At 34.8% G+C, this 25,476-nt stretch overlaps 2 protein-coding genes across 15 annotated transcripts in view; one reads left to right on the top strand and one right to left on the bottom strand.

The window, feature by feature from the left end:
* The window catches only part of LOC136034761 (fibulin-1-like), a 198,962-nt gene that overhangs the window by 42,689 nt on the left and 130,797 nt on the right, over nucleotides 1-25,476 (top strand). For 12 of the 14 annotated variants that reach the window (XM_065716156.1, XM_065716158.1, XM_065716153.1 and 9 more), the window contains 3 exons: nucleotides 7,002-7,154; nucleotides 12,353-12,541; nucleotides 16,003-16,170. In XM_065716156.1, coding sequence (XP_065572228.1) covers nucleotides 7,002-7,154; nucleotides 12,353-12,541; nucleotides 16,003-16,170 — 510 coding nt within the window. The remainder of the gene's footprint in view (nucleotides 1-7,001; nucleotides 7,155-12,352; nucleotides 12,542-16,002; nucleotides 16,171-25,476) is intronic. The other 2 variants (XM_065716160.1, XM_065716159.1) reach the window with 1 other exon arrangement.
* The window catches only part of LOC136034764 (uncharacterized), a 187,837-nt gene that overhangs the window by 46,963 nt on the left and 115,398 nt on the right, over nucleotides 1-25,476 (bottom strand). The window contains exon 3 of the mRNA XM_065716165.1: nucleotides 13,823-13,893. Within this exon, the coding sequence (XP_065572237.1) occupies nucleotides 13,823-13,893 (71 nt within the window). The remainder of the gene's footprint in view (nucleotides 1-13,822; nucleotides 13,894-25,476) is intronic.

Here is a 25,476-nt window from a genome sequence, read left to right as displayed (position 1 = left end):
AAGAGTGTTAAATATAATACAAATTAGGATGAAAAATAAACTAATATCTTAAATAGATCAATCAATCAATCAGCTTATTAAGAGAAAATAAAGAAAAATTACAAAGCTTTAGACCCCCACAAAGGCTATTTGGATGATGGTGGGAGACCAAACATTACATTAATTAATATAGAACAAAATCAAATAGAGAGAGAGAAAAAAGAAACGAAAAACAACAGAAACAAAAAAATGACATATATGCTTACATAGCAAAATCAATTAATAAAGGAATTGGAAAAAAATGAATATAGTAAAAAAAAGAAACGAAAAACAACAAAAACAAAATAATGACATATCTGCTTATATACTAAAATCAATTATTAAATGAATATAATAAAAAAAGAAAACAAAGAAAAAAAGAAAAAAAGAAAAAAAAGAAAAAAAAAAAAAAAGAAAAAAAAGAAAAAAAAGAAAAAAAAGAAAAAAAAGAGAAAAACATATCAAACCAATCAAAGCAAGTGGAATATATAAATAGAAAAAAAAGAGAGAGAAGGGAGGAGGTAGCTGAATTTTTGGGCATTGGAAGTGGTCAGTCGGGAGGAAATTAAAACATTTTTAAACATAAAATATCAGGACATTAAAAAGTTTTTCAAAATTCTTTTGAAGCTGCCAAACGAGTGACACTCTTGAGCTGAATCAGGTAAGCTGTTCCAAACTATATGACAAGCAGTTAATGGATTAAAGTCAGATCTCACCGATGAAGTAACCAAGAATATTAATATTCCTTGAATTTCAAAGGTGATGCATAGACCTATCAGTGACGAAAGAAGGAGTAATTTGTAGGGCTGAGAGAGCATCACCATGAAGCTGATGAAAAATGAATGACGCGCAAGAAAGAGTTTAGAGTGACCGCAAATCAAGTAAAGGGCTAGTTAGGTTAGTTGTAGAACAATTGGTGTCCTGTATAAGCCTTCTTGCTTTACCATACGACTTAGATTGTGGTTTCAAAAAAGAAGAAAAAGTGTACATCAATACAGTAGGGCAATAAGAGACGTAGGACTGAACTGAGCAATGGAACAGAATTTTTAAAACTAATCCAGGAAGAATATGTTTTAGTTTCCTCAAAATTCCAAAACTTCTTGAGATCTTCACATTAATTAGTCTAATATGATGCTTGAACGAAAGGTTCTCATTATGAAGAATACCGAAGAATCGGACATATTGATCCTTGGTCTACTGAGAGAGCCCCTAGAAAGGTGGATATCAGTTAACTGAGGGCACGCAAGAGAAATATGGTAAAAAATTAAAGAAAACGTGACTTAGTAACATTTAGGGCAAGGCAATTAGCAACCAGAGAACGACTCTCTCGAAGAGGTTCACTAGTTTAGGAAGCATCTCAAACTCAGTTCCAACTGGGGTACAAATAGTACTGTCATCAGTGAAGGCAATGAGAGCGTCCTCATCCTGCGAAAATGAAGGATTTTTTTAAATTGAAAGATTTAGGATGACATAGGCGACAGCAAAATGATAGTGTCTGCTTTTTAACTGCAATTATAAGGTCATTAACATAAATCAAAACAGAAACAGATCAAGAACAGAACCTTGAGGAACACCAAACTCAACTTCAGACGAAAAGCGGGAAAGAGAATTGACAAAGATAGTTCTACCGGACAAATAGGAATCAAACCAAGTATGAGCCTGTCCTCTTACACCAATGTGTGATAGCTTATAAAGAAGAATCCTATGCGTTAAGGAGTCAAAAGCCTTACGGACATCCAGGAATATAGCCGCAGGGATCAAACCAGAGTCAAGCGCGGTGTGGAGAAAATTTGAAGCCGTTACGCATGCATGTTTCGTAGAATGTTTAGCTCGGAAGCCAAACTAAAAATCATGAAAAAAAACTTTTGGACTCGAGAAAAGCCAGTAGTCGGGTACATCAGACAACAAGGATATAGGTCGATAATTGGCTGGATCTTTTTGACGTCCACTTTTATACAAAACAATTATTTTTGCTCGTTTAAGAGAACTGGGGAAAATCCCATTTTCAAAAGAAAGATTTACAAGCTTCGTCAATGGAGAAATAATTGAAGGAAGAATGAACTTAACTGCCATAGTTGGAATGCAGTCAAGGCTAGACGCCGAAGAACCTTTCAAGCTATTTACAATCCTGGCTACTTCAACATCAGAAGTAGGATACAACACCATCGACTTGAGAAAAGGCAGACCAAGATAAGAATTGCAATCTGGTTGCGACAGCAAAGACCTGACTGAAGAAGCAGTACTTTTCCCAATATTAGCAAAAAATGATGTAAATGCTTCCTAAACAGATGGAACGCCCTCAACAACCACATCACCAACCACAAGACTTGGAGAGATAGAGAGAGCTGGAGAAGAACGTTTAAGAAAGGAATTAATCACTTGCCAAGTTTTACGAATATTTTCCCCACAATCTGAGAATTTCTCACAATAATAAAGGAATTTCGTCTTTCGGCACAAAGAGTAAAAACATTCCTGTAGAGTTTGAACTGCTGAAGACATGCAGCATTCGAACATGGCTTTGCTGACTTAAAAGCTTTCCATAGATTATTTTTTCTTCTCCAACTCTTTAGAAGGCCAGGTGTCATCCATGGGTTAAGAGGAATAGATCTTTTTAACTTTGAATTAGAGGGTTTCAGAGCGCATACTTCAAAAACTGGGGCTTTCACTGACTCATAAAAAGAATCAAACTTTGAACAAAAATCATCATCCTCACTAAAAATATTCCATGTCTTCTCAGCTAAATGGGATCTGAGGCGGATTAATTCATTCAGACCAAACCTAAAATAAGCTGCTGGAGTATTCCTACTCAACGTTATTTTAAAGTTAAAACTGGAAAATACAGGAAAATGGTCTGAATATCACTCACTACAACAGAAATCTGCACCACACTGAGTCGAAAAAAATATTATCAATTAAAGACGCTGACGTATCAGTTAAACGTGTCGGAATACAGGTTGTTGGTAGAACCCTAGCAGCGAGCATAGTTGAGAGGAAATGCACCGTAGTAGAGGACGCCACATCAATCAGATTTATGTTTAAGTCTCCCATTATTACTAGTTCACACGAACGCCTCCCTATTAAATCCAAAACCTCATCAAGGACCTGAAGAAAAGGAGGGACGGATCCAATCGGAGATCTATAAACATTACCAATTATCAAAACCTTGTTTTATAATTTAATTTCAATAAACTCGGATTCAAAAACCCCTTCATCATTCCTTGACAGATCACTTCGACTAAAATAGGGAATAACATCAGAAATATTTAAGACTAGACCACCCTTTGCCATCCTTCTGCGATTTAGTCGTTCCATTTTATAACCGGGTATATCAAGAAGCATTTCATTATTAGAATTCAGAAAGGTCTCACATAACCCGACAACATCAGGTTGTCCATCAAAAACTATCTGCCTCAACTGATCAATCGATGAACATAGTCCCTGAGTATTGAGTTGAAGGGCTGAAAAATTATCATCTCGTCTAGTAGCCCACTTTAAATCGAGAAACATGCTTACTGGTAATTGAATGGGAAAAATTTAAAGAATTATTTTGAATTTGACCAATAGAATTATCAACGAAAATCAAAACATCTATTGGATTACTTTCCGTTTGAAGTAGACGTCCATCAAGGGAGTAAACGCCCCCAGAGCCTGAGCTAGGAAAAATCATAGGACTTAAAAAGATGATGTATCGAACCTGCGCAACAACAAACCGAAAAAAATACAGCAAAAAAATATCTAAGAGGCTATAAGCGAACAAAAAACAAAACAAAATGGTGAAAATATAACAACTTTTAACTATTAGCACACACTATTAAGCAATATCGTCGATAGACCATAAGCGACGTGGATACGAATCACTAGCTAGACGCAAATAAATTCGACCTTGGTGAGACCACACTTGCTTCTTCCCATATTTATCCCGTGCCAAGTTCAGAACATCACGTCTTTGTTTTGTCAGATTTTCCGACACAAAATACCAGTGCGAGCAAATCTTGACTTTTCTTTGAACACTCAGAAGCAAGGTCTTTAGACTTGAATGTTACAACTACAGGAGCAATTGCATCCTGTTTAATATTACCTTTGCTTATATTTAGTCTTTTAACTTCTATCACATCCTGATTTGATATTTCAAGCTCGATTCTGTTTGAAAGTATATCAAGAACCACCAACTTCAAGTCACTATTGGGAGGTTGCTTAACCCCATTGAACAAGAGACTATTTCATCTATTTTCTTGTTCATACTCATCAAGCTTTTGCTCTGCAACTTCAATCCGTTCCTTCATAAATGAGCATTGATTTTTAACTGTTTTAAATTATCAGATAAAACAACAAATTTGGGCTCGAATTCAACAACTAATGCTCTGTAAATTTCACCTAAAATCGACGAGCTTTGTGCTTTGATTGCACTAACTGTGTCCTTAGAAAATGACTGTTTGCCTCCAACAGATGCCAATTTTTCATCTAATTTCTGATCTATTTTCTGAGCAAGGTTTTCCATGACAGACTGAATTTCTTTTTCTGTCGCTGTAATATTGTTAATAAGAGAAGTTGATCCCAAAGACTTATTTAAATTGACACTTTCAGAAGCTTGTCCTTTAATTTTGTCTTTGCAAATTTTGTATGTAAATGTCTGGTTTCATCACAAGTTCTTCAAACGCTTCCTTTACACCTTTTTTAGAGTTTTTCATAGCCTCAGCTTTATTGCATTCAAAATCTAAAATCTGGGACTCATTTACGAAATGGGTATCATGTGTACCGTAACAGAAAACTAGATACTTATAATTTCTAGTTTTTTTCATTTCCCTTCGGATATATTACTTCAACAATACGTACAGGCCATTCAGGATAACCTCTAAACCTAGCCAATGCAAGCATATGAACAGTAAATTTAGCCAACTGCTTAACTAGCCAGAAATTAGTTATAAAAATGGCTCTGATAACAGAAAAAAGTTCGTACCTTTTCGTTGAGTGGTTGAGCCGTATACTTAAAAGTCAGCCAAACTGTCCTTAGTAATGTGTCAAGCTGAACAAAATTGAACAATAGATCAAGTGAATCTCTCTTTATTGCATAAACTTTCATCAATTAATTTTCGCGATCCAAAATCCTAATTGATTTCATTTCGCAATCACTTACTAAACTTATTTTACAGCCTATCTAAGTCCGAATGGAATGCTGTTTTTTAATCCGTTTAGTCAAAGAAACCAGTTCTTTATTTCAAAGGCAATATAATATCCGTTTTCAGCTAGGTGTTATTGATTCGAACTCTCATTCAATACTGACTGTCATTCAATACAAAATCTGAATCTCTCATTCAAGATCGGGGCATTATCGAACCCTTATAGGGAAGAAATAGAAGATTATTCCAAAATTCCTGTCATCATGACATCTAGCAATTTTCAATCGAACTAAATCAAATGTAAGATTAATTGTAACAGCTGTGCTTACATGGAATCTGTAATCATTTTGACCTCTGTGGAGGAGCTAATGCCTGCATTGTTATCATCACAACATTTACCAGGACAAGCGGTTGGATCCAGCCAAGTCGTATGAGAATTAATTGGTTTTAAACTGGTGGAAGAATTACTGGACTACGAGACCTGTAGGAAGAATGAATTTCATCTCTTAGGGTATAGAACCCAATCGGATCCGTCTAGGAATCCGTTAAATGCTTGTCATAAGGTCATTTACCTGAAGGGACCGTATTGAACGAAATGGGAAGTGATAGCTACCGTTCTAGTAATATATTTTTCAAGAACAATAGCCCCGTGCAGAGTTTTTAATGGAGGGAGGGAGAAAAGGTGTACTAAATCTTGACACGCAGCAGAAGGAGATATTGGCTTGTCATAAGGCTTAAAGAAGTAAGAGAATTTTTCTTGGTGAATTTTTTCTAACTTTAGAATGCCTTCATTTCTGTAAAAAGGACATTTACCAGCAATAATTGTAAGATATTTACAGGTAATGTCCTAATTATACCTTTGAGAGAAAAGGCCCGGTGTTAACTTTTTAGAGGGGAGAGGACACTAAATTCATGTCATCAGAACAATAATCTAAACCAGCCTTAATTGGAAGTCATATTTCATGTTTTATTTTTGTCTTCTTGAACTTGTTGATCAATTTGACTTCTGGGTGGGGGGTGGCCCGTTTTTTTTCACAATTTCAAACCAATTTAATGAGATATAAGAGCTGCTGCGCTAGCTATGCCATTTGTTGTCTGGATACGATTCGAGTTCTTTTTGAGGGGGTGATATCCTAAATTCTTGTCATCAGGAAATGCCAAGTCTCAACCAAACTACTGTAAGAGTTTGCAAGGAGTTGTAAGTTGTATAAGGTCAACTTAATAAGAAGCAAGAGCTGAATTCAAACTGATGTTTTTTTTTGTGGTTCAGAATCATTGGCCCAGAATCTTTTATGGTTTAGAAGACTTAGTCAGTCTAGTTATACCTTTTAAAGTCCTTGAGATATTTCAAGTCAGTGAAGGAGGAGGGAGATAATCTTTCCCGAATTCTTGCCTTAAGCATATTTACCAGAAAGGGAACATTTGGTTCAAACCAAACGTGGGGCGACGTAAAATCTATGCTTTTACATCAATAGCTGGTCAATAAGAGGAATTATAGTTTTGGGTGTATGTACTTGATCTCAATTTTCTAACTGATGTTTTACTGATTTTCATCCGCTTCGATGAAAAGGGCCTTTTGCTTCCCAATTCAAGGGGAGTAATAGGAGCTTGGAATATTGTTGTCCCTTTCAAGGGGTCGGGTCAATTCCAATAAATACAGTGTTTGTGTTACTCAGTTACTGTTAATGTAACACTTCACCTTACCTAGGTACCTTACATCTTATTCTGTTCTTACACCTAGCACGTTCAACTAGTCAACGTAAAGTAAGTAATTCAATGTGCAATTCAAAAGTCTAATTAGAAAAAAATGAATTACTAAATTAACTACAGACTCGTCATGTAATTGAATTTTTCTTTTTCTTTTAGACATCAATGAATGTCTTAATGATCCATGTAAAACAGAAGAACGTTGCATCAACACTTTGGGATCATTTAGTTGTCAAGGAGAGAAAAGAGTTCAACAAGTACTTGATTGTCCTTCTGGTTATCGTTTTAATACAAATACCAAAAGTTGTGAAGGTGACAACATTTTATGTGTGCTTTGGGATGAATTTATGCTTTAATGCTTTAGCATGCTTGGTTAATTGTGTTGAAAAATTGAAACATAGTAGTAAAAGATGGGGTAAGTGTATACTTTCTTAAAATAAGCTATGGTTGAGTTTACTAATTCATAGAGGCTAGAAACTACCTAGGAGATTGATATAGCTGAAATGTGATTGATTACTTATACGAGACAAAGTAGTGTTGAACCCGAAAATCTTCTGAGAATAGGCTTCTGAGTATTCAGCCTTAATGATATAATATTTTGTTTCTAGAAGCCAAGATGTTTTCTTTTGTTATAAAATTTATATTACTTGGTCTTACTAAACAATTGGGATGTAATACATCATTTCGTCCAAAACCTTTCAATATCTACTTTTCAAGATTCTTCTAGTGTTGAAAATAAAAAGCAATATCTCAATAGGAAATTCAGGCGAACTCGTGATTTGGTATACAAACTAGAATCAGCAAACAAAAACTTGATTGGGTTGGAGGCGATTATATTTATTTTCAATTTTTCAGGCAAATGGATACTTTTATGGTTATAGACATATTGAAATTGTTTATCCATACACCGCCTCATAAAGATATTAGTCATTGCTTGATTGTTTCTTACACCAAAATTCAAATTTTTGATAGTGAGGACCAAATACTGGTTTGATGAATATATTACATTTTGTGACGCTTATTTCTTGTCCTGAGCCAAAAAGAATAATTTTGTTTGTCTTTGAGCCAGCCCTAATATTACCAAAGCTAAAGTATTGTTTTATAGTCTATGTATGACAAGACTATCCGAAAGCGTTGCGGAAAGCCATATTTTCTTTATCCTATATTTCTACTATCCAGTGTAAGGGTCAATTCAAGCTCTATGTACCTTAAAATTGAGGTTAGACTAAAATATAAGGCTGTTAAAGAGTCGCTACAGTTTCATGACCCTATCGTAATTTTTTTCATGGAAAAACAGAAGTAAAAATTAGAGACTTAAAAAAGAAAAATTTATGCTGCCACCTACAATTGCTAATAGCAATTTCTGTTTTTGGTTGAGTTTGTCACTTTAATTACCATGTTCGGAACTGAGGCAGAATAATTGTGTTAAATGCGTGAATAAACTTGGAAAGATATTGAAAGTGCATACAAAGATGTTAAATCCGACCGTTTCCTTTTTTGTTAGTAGCGACACTGGAAGTTAACTCATAGCAAGAAAATAAGGTTTGGTCTAAGAAATGTGTGATCGTTTTTAATGTTAGTAAATAATTATCATTAAAGAGTATTTAACCAGAATTTTGAAAATTCATGCAGGTGACAACTTAATTGTGGTAGTGGCTTCGTCACCAGTTCCTGGAAGGGCTGTGCGGCAGGCTTGTATATTGATTGTCATTGCTGCTTGTCTTCTAACACAGGCTGTTGTCCTAGTGAACCAACAGGACATTGATTTACAGAATCCTCCTCCACTTCTCACATTTTCGTATAACCTTAGGTCGCCAACTGCCAAATTCTTTGTTCTCCACTTTTATTTTTGACACGTTCTGATCTAGCAGCATATTTCATTGTTCTTCAATTTTCTTTCTGATTGAATCTCATCCTCGTTGTCACATGTATTGTAAACATGTATTTCTTTATTAATCACTTTCATGGAAGGCTTGTATATATTTGTTTTTCTAATTACGCATAAGCAAAATCATTACGTTTTCTTTATTTTTAAGTCATGAGGTGTCACTTTCGTTTTTATTTGTTGTGATTGTCGTTTTTAAAAATCTTCTAACTTCATATTTCTTCGTTCTTCATTTTCGTTCTGACTTGTTGTAATTCTTGCTATTGCATATCTTTTAAAACATATTTTTTGTGTTTCACATTCGTTGCTGATTCATTCTGATCCTCGACGTCGCATATCTGACAACACCAAACTTTTTTGCTCTTCACTATCGTTTCGACTCATTGTAATTCTTGCTGCCACTTATTTTCTAACCACATGTTTCTATGTTCTTCATTTTTTTTAAGTTGTTGTGATTCTCGCTGTCGATAACTCTTCTAACAACATATTTCTTTGTTCTTCGCTTTCATTTTCAATTTGTTCGGCTACTCGTTGTCGCACGTCTTGTAGCCACATATTCCTTTGTTCTTCACTATCCTTTTTGACTCGTTGAAATTCTTACTGTCGCTTATCTTCTCACCGCACATTTCTTTGTTTTTACCGTCTCATATCTTCTGACCGCATATCACTTACATTTACACTACTTGCAACCACTTACATTTTTGATTCGTTCTGATCCTCGTTGTCACATGTCCTATATCCGCATATTTGTTTGTTTTTCTCTCTTTTTTGACTGGCTGTGATTCTTGCTGCCGCTTATCTTCCAAAGGGATATTTCTTTGTTTTTTACTTTGACTCGTTTATTATTTTGTTTATTACTACTTCAGACATTTTTTTTCAATGTCCTTTGCGTTCGCTGATCGAATGATTCTTGTTCCATTTGATGGTCTAAGTTGTTCACTTTGAGCAATTGTTAATTTACGTTTATTCCCTCTAGGTATTATGGGTTTGGAATTTTATTATTCTAAGACGCTGAATCGGGTTTTTAGGGCTCATTTGGTAAAATGGATTGCAGAATTTGTGAAGCTGATCATAAGTTAAAGATCACTTAATGCTTAACTAGGCATTGGGAAGGTAGCCACTATTTTCTAGTGGAAGGCTATGGTGAGTCTGAGTGAAAGAGCAAAACCAATGAATTTAATTGCACAACCATTGTAATTGTCGTTGTAATTGTACTCGTTGTCATTGTAGCTGTCACAATTATTCCAACCACATATTTCTTTGTTCTTCATTTTGCTTATCATTACTTCATACATTTTTTTTCAATGCCCTTTGCGTTAGCTGCCTGGATTAGTCTTGTCACATTTGATGGTTTAAGTTGTTGATTTTGAGCAATTGTTAATTTATATTTTTGTCCTCAAGGTATTATGAAACTGCTTTAAACGCCAATAGTAAATAGATTCCCTTGGGGGGGGAGGGGGGAATGGTGTAATTTATGCTCTTGGGATATGCTCATAAATACTAGGTAACCGCAGCACCAAGCAACGTGGGGACAACACAGTTACGCACGCTCCTTCTCTATCCCAGTCTATTCAAACCTTTCCTCTTTTAACCCTCCCGAGAAGTTCCTATTTCCATTAAATCTTTCTTTACACATCTTCCCAACCCCATTCAGGGACGACCTGCTTTTTTTGGCCCTAGACGGTTGGCTGACAAGGACAATCTGCCATCCTTCCTCCACATATCATTTCCTAGCCATCTCATTCCTTCTTGCATTTTAGCTCTAGAATTGGGGATCCTAACACATTTTTCATACAGATATATGGTCAATTATTCTGGTACCAAAAATAATATTTAAGCAATTTCTTCAGAAAATATCTGGCAAACCCTCCTCTGTTTTTTGGAAGCACTGTAACTTCCAATGTTCTAATCTTGATTCGCAGAATTTTCTTCCTATCCTTCCAAACTTTTTTGAACCGTCAAAAAAACATCCCAAGCCTCGACTGTTCTACTATTAAAATCTTCACTGCATCGTCTTTACTAATAATACTAGCCTACCTAGGTTAGCGAAGCTGTCAACTTGATTGATATTCTCTTTACCCAGCATCACCTGTTGAACTTCACTTATTCATAGTCTTAGCGAACTAGTCTTCTTGACATTAATTTTTAGATCTATTCTGGCAACTGGTAAAACCTCGAAAACTTCATTTATTTTGCTAATATTTTCCTCTAATATGCTGAAATCATCAGCATAATCTAATTCTAGCAGAGTTTTACTTTTCCATTTGAATCCGAGTTCTCCCGTTGCCTTTGTCGTGCTCCCTAGGACGAACTTTATCAAAACAATCCATATAAACGGGGATAGAACGGAACCCTGCTTGAATTCAGATTTGACACGAAACCAGGTATTTACCTCATTCCCTACCTTAACCGTAGCAATTTTGTTCTCGTACATAGCACTAATCACTTTAATGTATTTGTTTGGTATAGCACACAAGGACAGAACCTTCGCAAAAGGTCTTCTATCAGCTGTATCAAACGCTTGTTCATAATCTACAAAATTCGGGAATAAAAGTATTTAATGACTCAGGGACTTCTCAATTATTAATTTAAGAGTGAAAAATTGGGTCGACAAATCCTCTACACTTCCTAAAACCAAGCTGTACTTCTCTTAAAACTTTATCTACAGCATTTCTGAGTCTAAAAAGTATTATCATATTAAGTAATTTTCTACCTATAGATACCAGTGTAATGCCTCTAAAATTACCGTACTCACTCGTATCACATTTCTTATGGAAGTGTTTAATCAGGATTTTTTTGAAATTACTAGGTGCCTCCCCCTATCAAAAATCCTATTCAAAATTTTTAGTAACTTATCTCTAACCTTAAAAACATTATATTTAGAGAAACTCACTTACCACACAATCAGCATCTGGGGCCTTCTTATTTTCAACCCTTTTAACACATTAATTAATTCTTCCTTACAAAATAAGTCTTCTTTCACGTCCAAAGTGTCACAAACTTTTTCATTCTTTTCTATATCTTTTCCTATAATTTTATCCCGGTTTGGCACATTCTCGAAATATTCTGTCCATGTCTATACATTAGATATAATAGTTTTATGAGTATAGAACGTAAAACAATTCCATAATTATTAAACAATTTTTTTTCCAAGTCCTATCGTCCAGTTTGGGATTTTATTATTCCAGGAAATTGATTCGGGTTTTTAGTGCTCATTTAGTAAAAATGAGCAGATGGCAGAATTTGTGAAGCTGATAATAAATTAGAGACGACTTGTTGCTTAACTAGGTATTGTGAAGGTAGCCACCATTTTACAGTGGAAGACTATAGCAAGCCTGAGTGAAAGAGCAAAATCAAAGAATTTATTTGCACAGCCATTATTTGTCCGCCCGGATGTTAATTTCCTTGTTACTTTTGTGTAATTTTTTTCGAGGTATCCTACCTCTTTTTCACTTCTTTCTCTATTGAAAGTTCGGTTCTTGAACTATCGATTGAAAACTTGAAGATATTAGTCTTTGTGAAAGAAAGAAGAAAAAATATATTGTTTGCAGAATGGAAGATTTTTCAGTTGAACTGAATTACCTATTCTATTTTAAGATTGTTTCAAAGTGTATTGTCTCTGTAGATATAGATGAATGTGCATCAAACATAGCTGAATGTGACTTGCGTATAGAAAACTGTATCAATCGACCCGGAGGGTACGAATGTTTCAGTAATAGTCTTAAGCCCCACACAAGGGTTTCAGCAACAGATACTGTCGCAGCAGTACGGTGTGATGCTGGATATAAACCATCCATTGACGGCCTTTGTGCAGGTGAGTTTTTTCTTATTTTAAAGAGTTTATTCTTATTCGTAATCCTAATATACTAAAGTCACAAGTGTGTTTTTCCGTCTGATTAGCGCCTTCAAGTAATTTTAACTACTTTTGATTTTTTTTTTAATGTAACCGCATCATGTGAGATGGCCCTAAGCCGATTCGTAAATTTTTGCACATCATCTATATTCACCTTTTTTCTAAAATTCCGTCTCCTTCTTTTTGCTTTTATTTTATAATATGACTCGTGTTGTCTGTAGAACCTCGTATGCTATTATGTCTTGACAATCTTGATATTGTTGCATGATACGGTTGTAGGTTTCAAGGGATGAGGGCTTTCTGGGGTTACTTCTGTTAGGAGCTTGTTCCATGTTGCAACTGATTGCCTAGTTAGGCTATCCTATTTATCTTCCTGCTTGCGAATCTCCTGGTGAAAGTAAGCAGCTCGAGCAATATTACGACAAAATACTATTGTCGTTTCATCTTTTAAAGGAATCACTATTTGAGGTCTCCTCACAAAGAAAATAATATAAGATTTGACTGTAACTGTTGAATCGTAGTTACCACTTCAAGACGTTTCGAAAGTGAGCCATGGGGCTTATTCATCGATACATTTTCTGGTCACAATACTCTTATTCCCCTTCAAAAGGCTCCATGCAAAGGGATGCAAGCAGTACTATTTCTAGATGATGTACGCCCATACAGCTTAATCTTAAAGCTGCTTGAGTGGAACTTTACGAGTAGGCCTAATTAAGCACATCCAATTATGAGCATGAGCTAGGAGGTGTAAAATTGTATAATAGAGACACCAAGGAGAAGGTTTTCTGCGCATAATGAAATCCAGTTTTCAAGAAAAATATGATTTCAGTTTACTTAAGTAGTCTGATCCAGAGAGATCTGTGGAAATATGTAGCCTTAGAACGCACGAGGGCTCAACCTTAACATAAGGTTTACATTTGAAAATGAATAACATATTCACGGATTAAAGAAAAGTAAGCTTCCCGAAGTAAACTTTCCATGGTACTTCTCCCAATCTTTCTTTTATAAAGACGTTGGCTGAAATAGGCTTTAACATTCTCTATTACCCCAACCTCCTTCAAAGTATATGCTTGGAATAATTCTATTTGTCGCCTAAAGAAAATAAGAGCAGTGGCTGAGAGGGATGGCACCTGGCCTCATAAATATGGTAAACCCAGATATAATATTAGAAACGAGCAAAAATTCAATTTATAGTACGCTTTTTTTATTTCATATGAAAGCAAAGAACATCGTAAAACTTACAACAAATGGAGCTTCTCCTTGATCAAACAATTTGTGGTAAACGCTGACTCGGCTCAATGTTAACCGAGACTCTAAAAAAAGAATTTTTATATCAATAGATACAACAAAATAATCTGCTTATTATGCTGACTCCAAATATATAAGATTCGACAAGTTTAGTGTTATTCATCAAAAGTTAAAAGCTTGAGAAAATTTGCCTGATTTTTAAAAAAAGGGGAACGCACAGCCTAAAAGTAAAGGAATCTTAACGAAAATCATACCATCAGGTTAAATGTATCAGAGAACCCTACCTTAGAGGTTTCAAGCTTCTAGGTGTAAAAATATGGAATTTTTGTTTTTCGCTAGAAAACAGATGACGGACGTGTGTTTCTTTGTTTTTTGTTGTTGTGTTTTTGTTAGTTTTTTTTTTCAGGGGTGATTGAATTGAAATAACAGTCCTAGAAGATAGAGAGATGATGCATCTGAACAAAATTGAAAGCTCTAGTCCCCTTTTTAAGTGACCAAAAAGATTGAAGAGCAATTAGACTGCTCCCACAACCTTTTTTTCCCTAAATTTGTTCGACCAAAATTTTGAGATTGTCACTTTGTTCAGCATAGTTTAAAATTCCAATAACTGTGCCTCTAGGGATAATGTGAAACCCCACAGCCCTTGGTAAGAGGCCTGTAAGTTATGAAACTTGCCCTTATTTACGTATAGACTTGTTATGGGAACTATACAGACATTTTTCAGGAGGAGGGATTTTGTGGGAGAAATTCCATGGGGAGTTAAATTTCCTGGGGTAAGCCTTCCAGGGTAAAATTTACAGCGGGGGGATTTGTCAGAATTCCTGTATCCGAAATTTCTTTTATTCGTCCTACATTCTATTTGCTGACTTAATTTTGAATGTGGATATTGGTCCGGGTAATTGTCCGGGGGCTATATCCACCATTTTTGGATTTCCAGAAAAAAATTCCACGGAAGGGGAGATTTCCAGAGTCATCGGGAAAATGATTAGAAATTAAAGTTTTTTTTTGAATAATAATATGCTAAAGAGAATTTCTCGGGCTGAATTGAACCATGAAGAAACTTTATGGAGGGGGGGGTGAATTTTCAGAGAGGGTGAAATTGTTCAGAGGGAGTTTTACGGAGGAAATTATATTTTACTTGGGAAAAAATTTTCAAAGTGGGGATTCCAATGAGGGGAGGAAATTTTCATAGAGGGTGACCCAGATTTACCGTCATTATTTGAAAAACGACCAGAAATTAGATAAAAAACAAGTTTTTTTGGACTGGAAGTAAGGAGTAACATTTAAGCTGAAAACGAGCAGAAATTATTCCGTATATGAAAGGGTTGCCCCTATTTTAATACCTTGCTCTTAATCTTAAAGTTTGACTGTTTGTTCCAATTTTTTAAGAGCGGCTCCTGAAACACGAGGGCAATTTTTATTAGAATAGAAGCTTTTATTATACACATAATTATCTTTCAGTAAATGGATAGATATGAAGATAATGAACCCATTGATGCAAGCTTATTGTCCCTTTTGTGCAAATTACAGCTGTAGCATTGTCACGAAATCGACGCTAAATAGGGAGCACAAACCTTGAAACAATAATGTTAAAAAGAACAATACAGGATAGGTTCGGATCAAATTACAATTCTTACTAAAGACGTTTTGAATTCTCTTGGGTTTTATGGGAAGGACAAATTATATCTTAGTATAGATAGCGAGTCTTGAGCATGGTAGCAAATTCATGATACATTTGCAAGGTTTTGGTCTCAATTGCCATTTACTGATTTCCATAAGCTTTGTTCTTTTCATGTAATGCTAGATAGACTAGCACCTTGCTTCTATTTGCATCTTTTTCTTTACTCTCGTTCTGAAATTTCATTTTCACTCCCAAAAAATCTTCAACCCTTCTTACCACCGAAGATCCTCATTTTAAATGCTAAGCTTAAACACACAGTTGAAAAACTTTCACTAAGATTGGTTGATAGATCCATCTGCAGGCGAACAGAAGGTTACTACATTAAAACTTTGACTTCAAGTTGATATTTTGTCAAAGAAATAACTTGGCTATTTCCCATATTTTGTTAAAGCTCGAGAAATATCAATAGCCATTTTTGTATCTTTATGTTATTATTATTGTTGAATACATATCAAACTGAAATGACCTACAAAAGAGGTATTATCTCTCTTAGATGTTGATGAATGTGCTGAGAAGTTGCATGCCTGCTTGCCAGATGTAGAAGAGTGTGTTAATGAGAATGGTTCATACAGATGTGAAACTTCTGATGCTTATTTCGACGAGCTAATAAGTCGCTGTCCTATAGGCTTCATTTTCGATGAAGATCACGGTGTGTGTGAAGGTAAGAGTACCGCCCGGCTTATTGAGTCAACTTTAAAAGAAAATGAAAGATACTACAAACGAATCAAACAAAAGAATCCCTTTAGAGCGGTCAGAATTGCAAGGACCACTGTATTGTTACTAATCTAATTTACATTATCTATCAAAATTTGTACGGTAGATTCTATTATCATTTTACGATTAGAAAAAGGGTGGAAATTAATTGATTTATGATGAACCTACATTCTTGGTCATAGGCCTTGTTTTTTTTTTAAGCAGCGGAATAAGCATTGACTAAAACAAATTTCAAAACTTTCAAATAGGTTTAGTCCGATATTTGTTAAATCTTTATTAAAATCCTTGTTAATTTTTGAGTTTATTGTTTATAATGCATATCTTCATAATTTTTATGCTGATCAGCCACATTAGACGAAATTCATTTTCAGTCAACGCAAAGTAGTCCTGAAACCCCTATTTCGAGGCCACAAATGTTGGGTGTTTTAAAACCGAGCAATAGGCATTAAATTCACAAAATTGAAAAAATAAAAAAAATAAAACTGCATAAAAAAGCTTTTGGATTGTCTCACTGTAACTACTATACACTGTCAGTTTGATTAATGTTTTGGAAGTTATTATTCAAGACTAGGGCATGGGCTTAGGCAGCATCTTGTCGAGGAGAGGGGTCAGCCGATTCTGTGATGGACAGGGGGCCTATAAATGTTTCCCGAGGAAACAACGATAAATGTTTCCTTTGAATATAGGTCTTTTAGAACTCCTCATTCCATATTTTAAACCTGTTGTAGTACAGTGGATTGATACTCCGCTTGGCAATAAGGAGGACCTGGGTTCAATCCCCGCTGCAGCAAGGTTGCGCGACAAGCCTACTACTTGTCCCTGTAAAAAACACTCAGCAACTGACACGTCGACTCGACGCCCTATGCGCCAGCAATGGCTCAGGAGGATCTTTATCGTTTATCCTTATCCATTCCATATTTTAGCATTTTCCATGTTCTACTTTTCCAACAATACTATAATATAATAAACCCACTATCCTACTTCCGATCCCAGAAAACATATACACCATAAGAGCGATTTGACATAAATCACATTACGGTTAGATAACAGCTTCTTGTTCTAGGAATTCAATTCAAAAATTTAAAGTTGTCAAAATTGGTACAGGAGAGACCGGCTAACATTTAGCCAAAGCAAATAATCTCAATATGAAACCCCACGGGGACTTCTGACGTATTATAAAAGCATTGACAGATGGCAGTGTATGACTTTAAAGTGACTGCCATTGATGAATACTTTTCCTAAAAATATCACATTGGGCCACGCTTTATGCTAATTAGATCCGGAATTTCGTTCAATTTTTGTCTGAAGGCCTACGCCTAATTATGAAGACTAGAAAAACCATAAAACGAACGTTGTATTTTCTTATTATTTGCCTGTCTTTTGGCAGCTTGCGAGACTTGTCATCTTCACTGCTTCACTTTAGCATTTTTTCATCCCTTGGGAATGTGAATTCTCACGTTGGGTCACAATACCCGGGTAGGTTCGGCATGCCGTGCCAAGGTATCTGAAAGTGGACTATGCTTTTAAAAGCTGTATAAAAAGCATACTTTAAGGCTAAGGGCAAGCTCAAAACCCAAAACTTGATTAATTCTGGCGTTGTTTAACACTGTCAGACCAGTAGGTGAACTGAATGTCTCTTTTTCCTAAAGAATTTCATTCAAGATAAAATGCTAGGCGGCTGAGATTGAGGAGAAAGGAAAACAGCAGTTTTTTCTATCTTAGTCGACAAAAAGTTAGTCAGATTCTCTGCAAGTGCCATGGGTGTCCCTAGAAGAACGCTATGAGACTACAGGAAGCTGAATATCCTTCTAAAAAGTCTGGACTTGATTTTTGACATCCTGCTACAAGCCATGATAAATGTTTACAGAAAATCCAGAAAAAGAACTAAAAATTTACTTGAAAACGATAGCTCATTTGCATTTCAACTCCCCTAGAAGCACGTAAACATACATACACTTATGCCATTACTAAGAGTATAAAAGTACCAGATAACTTGAAGTACAAAGGTAGTGGAGACAGTGGAGGAATCGCAGGAAAAGATTGGTACTGTGGTTTTTATGGATGGTTTTAAAACTCTATTAGTAAGAATCCCAGAAGATACAATGTTACACTGAATTTCAAAACTGAATTTATAAACTGAAAGAAAAAGAACAAAAACAATTTATTGTGGATTGTCGGTTAAATTGACATATACTGACATTTCTTCGTTAGAAGTTTTGATAATTTTTCTCTTATGAAAGTAAGAAAGGTGAAAACATTTCAAGTGTATTTTGTTTTCAGTAAAGTGCAAATTATGTTCTGTTCTTGAGAAGACATGGGGGTTGTCAGCCCCACTCATGTTAATTTTTGCTCGTTTTGAGTTTGGCTCGGCTATTTATTGTAATTTCTGTTCGTTTTGAGTTTCATTTATTTATTGAAATTGATGTCTAGTAGTGTTACGCTTGGAAGATTATTTGACTTTATTTTTGCTCGTTCTTGGTTTAATGGAGCTCTTTACTTTTCTTTGAAAAACTTTTCTTGTGGAAAATTTTTAAAAATTAGTTTCTGTTCGTTTTTTATTGACATAGTCTTTTTATGGAAAAAAATTATGGTATATCTTTTCAGTTGTCTTCCATAAGAATCCATAGTAAGGGGTGCTATTTGCATGTTGGAAAAACTTTTTTTCTTAACAATTTTCAATCCTGATACAATCAGTATTTTTTTTTTCATAATCAATATTTTTTTATGAAGTTGACTTGAAAAATAAAATTTAATATCATTCCAAAAAGATTCTATCTATGCTCTTTGACAACCTGGATACACTTACATTCTTTTTATTTATTAAACTGTAAAAGCAAAATTAGTATTAGTAGTATCCTCAAAAGTTTCAACTTAATACCCCAAATCGTTTTCGATATATTGCTAAGGTGTCTGATTGGCAACCATTTAACACAATACCTTTGTTTATTTTTAGAGAAACATTTAGTTTTGAAGCATAATGGCCAATTTCATAATTGTGGGGGCGAACATGCCTACTATCCCTAAAGACTTAGTTGCTGGACTGTTCTACTATGCTAACCAAAACGGCTGTCTCAAAATGTTAACTAAATATGTTTGGGAAATGAATGGGCTTGAGAGAAAGCCTCCTTAACCTTCAATCTCATGTTACCCTTTAAAAGGGCACCAGACACTTGCGCTGCAGTTGGAGTGCAAGGGGGAGGACTTCCCCCTTAATATATCTAACAAAAAAATTTTAAACCAGTAAAAACAAAGTGAAAATATTTTTAAAATATTTTGTCTTCAGTATAGTGCAAATTATGTTCTGGTCTTGAGAAGGTATGGGGATTGTTAAAGACATAATTTCCAGACCTTTCAAGCACACTGAACAAAATGGCTATCTCAAAATTTTGATTAGATGTGTTTTGAGAATTTATGGGCGTGGGGAGAGGGCTTGTTGCCCTTGAATCACTTTTGACTAATAAAAAGGGCACTAGCCCTTTCGATTTCCGATTGAATGAGCTTTGTTCAAAGTTTCTACAACAGCTGACGGCTATGTTAAAATTTCTATCGCGTTGATTATGGAAAAATACGAGGTATGGAGGGGTGGGGGTTATCTGCCCTCCGATCACTCTGAATCTTAGAAAGGGCACTAGAACTTCTGATTACCAATCCGACAAGCCCCCTCCGAAGCTTATGCGATCACCCTTTCTAAATGTATACCTTATATGTCCCTAGGGCATAAATTATCTTGCCCTAAGGAGTGTGGGGGTGTTATCCTCAAAGACATAATTTCCAGTCCTTTCAATTAAGTTGTAAAAAATGGCTATCTCAAAATTTTGATTTAATGTGTTTGGGGAAATGGTGGAGACGGAAGGGGGGCTAGTTGCCCTCCAATCACTTTCGACTATTAACAAGGGCACTGGCCCTTTGAATTCCCAATCAAATGAGAAGTTGTCGAAGTTTCTACGACAACAAATGGCCATTTCAAAATTTCTATCGGATGCATTTCGCTAAAATACGTGGTGTGGTGGGGAGGGTATCCACCCTCTGATCACTCTGAGTCTTAAAAAGGGCACTAGAGCTTCTGAATATGAATCCAATGAGCCCCCTCCGAAGTTTTGTACGACCATCCTTTCTATATATATATATATACCTGATATGACCCCAGGGCATAACTCACAACTCTTGCCCTGAGGGCTGTGGGGGGGGATCCTCAAAGGCATAATTTCCAGACCTTTCAATTACGTTGACAAATTGGCTACCTCAAAATTTTTTTTGGATGTGTTTGGGAAAATGGTGCGCGTGGGAGGGGGGTTAGTTGCCCTCCAATCACTTTCGAGTATTAATAACGCACTGACTATTTCAATTTCCACTTGAATGAGCTGTTTTCGAAGTATCTACGACAGCCAACGGCCGTCTCGCCTCCTAGGGGGGGGGTATCCACCCTACGATCACTATTAATTTTAAAAAGAAAACTAGAACTTCTGATTACCAATCCTATTTGCCCCCCCCCCAAAGGGCATACGATCACCCTTTCTATATAAACCTTATATGCCCCAGGTCATAACTTACAACCGTCACTCTAAGGGCTGTGGTGGGTTGTCATCCTCAAAAACATAGTTTCCGAAACTTCCAATTACGTTGAATAAAATGACTATCTGAAAATTTTTATTGGATGTGCTTGGGGAAATCGTGGACGTGGGAGGGTGGTTAGTTGCCCTGCAATCACTTTCGACTATTAAAAAGGACACTGACTCAAGCTGTGAACAAGCTGTTTGCAAGTTCAAGTTCTTTATTATTCTCTAACTATACATATTTAAAACTATTCGCATAATATCCCCGGCAGGGAGACTGGCTCGAAAGCCGGGCGACAATACAAACAGTATAAACAGACAAGGCCAGAAGAAACAGATATCTTCGCGCCACCCCAACACCTAGTTGGTGGGGGCGCTTCGCGCCCCCCCCCCCCCCAAGCCCCCCCGCGCGCGTAAGTCGTTACGCGCCATATTAGTTACGCGCCATTATAGTTGTGTCCCTATGTCCCACCTGTGAATATAGATAGATATATTATATATATGTTTTTAACTACGTAAAACTTGCGAATATACAACATTCTTTGCTGTCCCATTGTCTGTGCATATAAATAGATTGTCAGGTTTACCGACTCTTGAACATGCAACATATAATGGTCCATGGGAAAACAATCCGTATTCAGATCTATACCTCATGATTCTAATGATTACCCTTGAGCTTTGTTGATGGTGATTGCTAATCGAACATTCCCTGTCCCGGTGTCCCGGTCGTCATTTATATCCCCCTGTGCCCCCCGGCGTCCCCGTTGTAGTTGTGTCCCTGTGTCCCGGTCGTCATTTATATTTTTTACTTATGTCCTGGTCATTATGGCTTATGTATGGTCATTTATATTCCCTGTGTCCCGGTCGTCATTTGTATCCCGGTGTCCCGGTCCGTATATACATTCGTTTTTTAGTTTTGTTTTTCTCCTTTATTTTTTTCCTTTTTTCTTTTTTTTCTTTTTTAGTTTATTTAGATTTTTAGATTTTTTAGTTTTTTTATTAGTTTTTAGTTTTTTTTTCTTTTTAGTTTTTTTGTAGTTTTTACCTTCTTTTTAGTTTTTTTTTTACTCATGTCCTGGTCGTCATTTATACTCCCTGTGTCCCGGTGCTTTGTTGATTGCTAATCGAACATTCCTTTTGTCCCGGTCGCTTTCTCTTTGAGTGTCGTCATACCTGGTTGGTGGGGGCGCTTCGCGCCCCCCCAAGCCCCCCCCCCGCGCGCGTAAGTCGTTACGCGCCATATTAGTTACGCGCCATTGTAGTTGTGTCCCTATGTCCCACCTGTGAATATAGATAGATATATTATATATATGTTTTTAACTACGTAAAACTTGCGAATATACAACATTCTTTGCTGTCCCATTGTCTGTGCACATAAATAGATTGTCAGGTTTACCGACTCTTGAACATGCAACATATAATGGTCCATGGGAAAACAATCCGTATTCAGATCTATACCTCATGATTCTAATGATTGCCCTTGAGCTTTGTTGATGGTGATTGCTAATCGACCATTCCCTGTCCCGGTGTCCCGGTCGTCATTTATATCCCCCTGTGCCCCCCGGCGTCCCCGTTGTAGTTGTGTCCCTGTGTCCCGGTCGTCATTTATATTTTTTACTTATGTCCTGATCATTATGGCTTATGTATGGTCATTTATATTCCCTGTGTCCCGGTCGTCATTTGTATCCCGGTGTCCCGGTCTGTATATACATTCGTTTTTTAGTTTTGTTTTTCTCCTTTATTTTTTTCCTTTTTTCTTTTTTTTCTTTTTTAGTTTATTTAGATTTTTAGATTTTTTAGTTTTTTATTAGTTTTTAGGTTTTTTTTTCTTTTTAGTTTTTTTGTAGTTTTTACCTTCTTTTTAGTTTTTTTAGTTTTTTTTTTTACTTATGTCCTGGTCGTCATTTATACTCCGTGTCCCGGTGCTTTGTTGATTGCTAATCGAACATTCCTTTTGTCCCGGTCGCTTTCTCTTTGAGTGTCGTCATTTATTTTTTTCTTTTTTAGTTCTTACCTTTTTTAGTTTTTTTTTAGTTTTTTAGATGAAAATTTTTTTTAGTTTTTTTCTTTTTTTCTTTTTAGTTTTTTATTGGTTTTTACCTTTTTTTTTAGCTTTTTTAGTTTTTTTTCGTTTTTTCTTTTTACTTTTTTTTTAGTTTTTATCTTTTTTATTTTTTTTTTTATTTTTATTCTTAATTTTATTAGTTTTCTTTTTCTCTTCTATTTTTCAGTTTTTTCCTTTTTTTTAGTTTTTTTTTAGTTTTTATTTTTTTTTAGTTTTTTACCTTTTTTTAGTTTTTTTAGCCTTTTTATTTTTTTTTATTAGTTTTTAGTTTTTTTGTAGTTTTTGCCTTTTTTTAGTTTTTTCCATGACGTCACCTGATCCATCCACAGATCCACACACAGACAACTTATTTTTTTTTTTAGCTTTTTTAGTTTTTTTCGTTTTTTCTTTTTACTTTTTTTTTTAGTTTTTATCTTTTTTATTTTTTTTTATTTTTATTCTTAATTTTATTAGTTTTCTTTTTCTCTTCTATTTTTCAGTTTTTTCCTTTTTTTTAGTTTTTTTTTTTAGTTTTTAGTTTTTTTTAGTTTTTTACCTTTTTTTAGTTTTTTTAGTTTTTTAGTTTTTTAGCCTTTTTATTTTTTTTATTAGTTTTTAGTTTTTTTGTAGTTTTTGCCTTTTTTTAGTTTTTTCAGTTTTTTTTTTAGTTTTTAGTTTTTTACCTTTTTTAGCCTAAAATTTTATTAGTTTTCTTTTTCTCTTCTATTTTTCAGTTTTTCCTTTTTTTTAGTTTTTTTTTTAGTTTTTAGTTTTTTTTAGTTTTTTACCTTTTTTTAGTTTTTTTTAGTTTTTTTAGTTTTTTAGCCTTTTTATTTTTTTTTATTAGTTTTTAGTTTTTTTGTAGTTTTTGCCTTTTTTTAGTTTTTTCCATGACGTCACCTGATCCATCCACAGATCCACACACAGACAACTTATTTTTATATATATAGAAGATTATCAATATTTATCCGATAGCTGAAGGGCCGGGAGCGACTCACAGATTAATATTTACTAATTAGCAGAGCTTTGATTTTAGTTTTTAATGTTAATAGCGATAGACTCTGATCAAAAAAAGATTAATATGTGTTCCAATAATTTGTAATAACATTTTTACGCGAAAATCTAGACCGTTCAGAGACAATGAAACGCGCAGGAGGCTTACTTAAAGGACAACGAGTATTATATGGTCGGACTGAGGGAGAGCCTGGAAAAAATGATTTAAAACAATCTGGTTGCAGATCCTTTAGATAAAGGACACGCAAAAGTATACATTGAAATGCTAAAATTTGTCTAACCAGAATGATATGAGTAGAAGTGTGACAAATAAATCGAAAGGGGGGGGGGGGTTAAGATTTTAGCTGTAAATGTTCCCAGATGTGGCAATAAAAAGAAATTAATATCAAAAGCTCCACTTTTTGCAACTCATAGGCAAAAATGTCAATCATCCTTTTAAATCTTGAAACTCCAACACACATTGATAAATCAAAACGATGCGGACGAACGAACGAGAGCAATATATAAAACGTAAGAATAAACGTTTACTGTAAATATTTTAAGTTAAACGTTTATCTTGAAAAATAGTTTACTAGATATTTTTTCTTTTGTTCCTACTTTAGCTATTCTTCTCATTATTCTGTTTTCTTATGGACCTTTATGTTCGTTTATTAATTTGTTAGATTTGTTGACCGTTGGATAAGTAATGCTTAAGTAACTTCTGGAGCTACACTTCTGACCCGACATATCGAATTTTCTTTCTGTTTCGGATTTTCCATATATATATATAGAATATATATATATATATATAAATATATATATATATATATATATATATATATATATATATAGAATGTATATATATATATATATATATATATATATATATATATATATATATATATATATATATATATACTTTAGTTAGAATTTCAGTGTTTTACAGTGCTAATTTTAATTTTATCCCAATTGAGGTTGCTATATTATCAGTATATTTAAAACACGCTTAATGAGGAATTTTAAATTTTATAAACGGAATGTTACGGCTCTGAAGTGCGACAAATATTCCGGAATAAGTTAATTTTTTTCCGTTTTTGCTTTTTCATCTATTCATAAATCGTTAGCTACATGAAATGAATCCTGCATTGATTACAATGGGTTTTGGTAAATTTTCAGCAGATGATATGATTATTATGAAAAAGAGTTCATGTTATTAAAAGAGTTTAAAACGTTATAAAAAGAGTTCGTGTTACAGCATAGTGACTTTTCTGTGATTTATTGCCACAATTATCATTCTTTCTCCAGAAGTTGAAATACTTGGGAATGCAAACTCTATGATAATATCGGTATATTTTAAACACTCTTAATGAGGAGGTGAAAATTGAGTTTCACCCGTCTTGTAATTTTTGGTCTATTTTAGTTTAATCGCTTTTAATTTTTATTTTTAAAGGCAAATTTTTATTTCGATAACTTCGAAGACCACACTGCCTATCCATGACTAAAGTAAAGCAGTTCAAAATAGGGATGAAACCTTTTTATTAATAAACCTTTTAAAACTGTCATAAACCCAATAAACCTTTTATCGACAGTGAATAGATATAAAATTATTTAACTGGATATTTCGAACACATATACAGTGTTCATCATCAGCGGTAAAACTCTG

This window comes from Artemia franciscana, chromosome 13, assembly GCF_032884065.1.
Source record: "Artemia franciscana chromosome 13, ASM3288406v1, whole genome shotgun sequence".
Taxonomy (NCBI): domain Eukaryota; kingdom Metazoa; phylum Arthropoda; class Branchiopoda; order Anostraca; family Artemiidae; genus Artemia; species Artemia franciscana.
The sequence above is the reverse complement of the archived record's forward strand: the minus strand, read 5'-3'. Positions and strand labels throughout refer to the sequence as shown.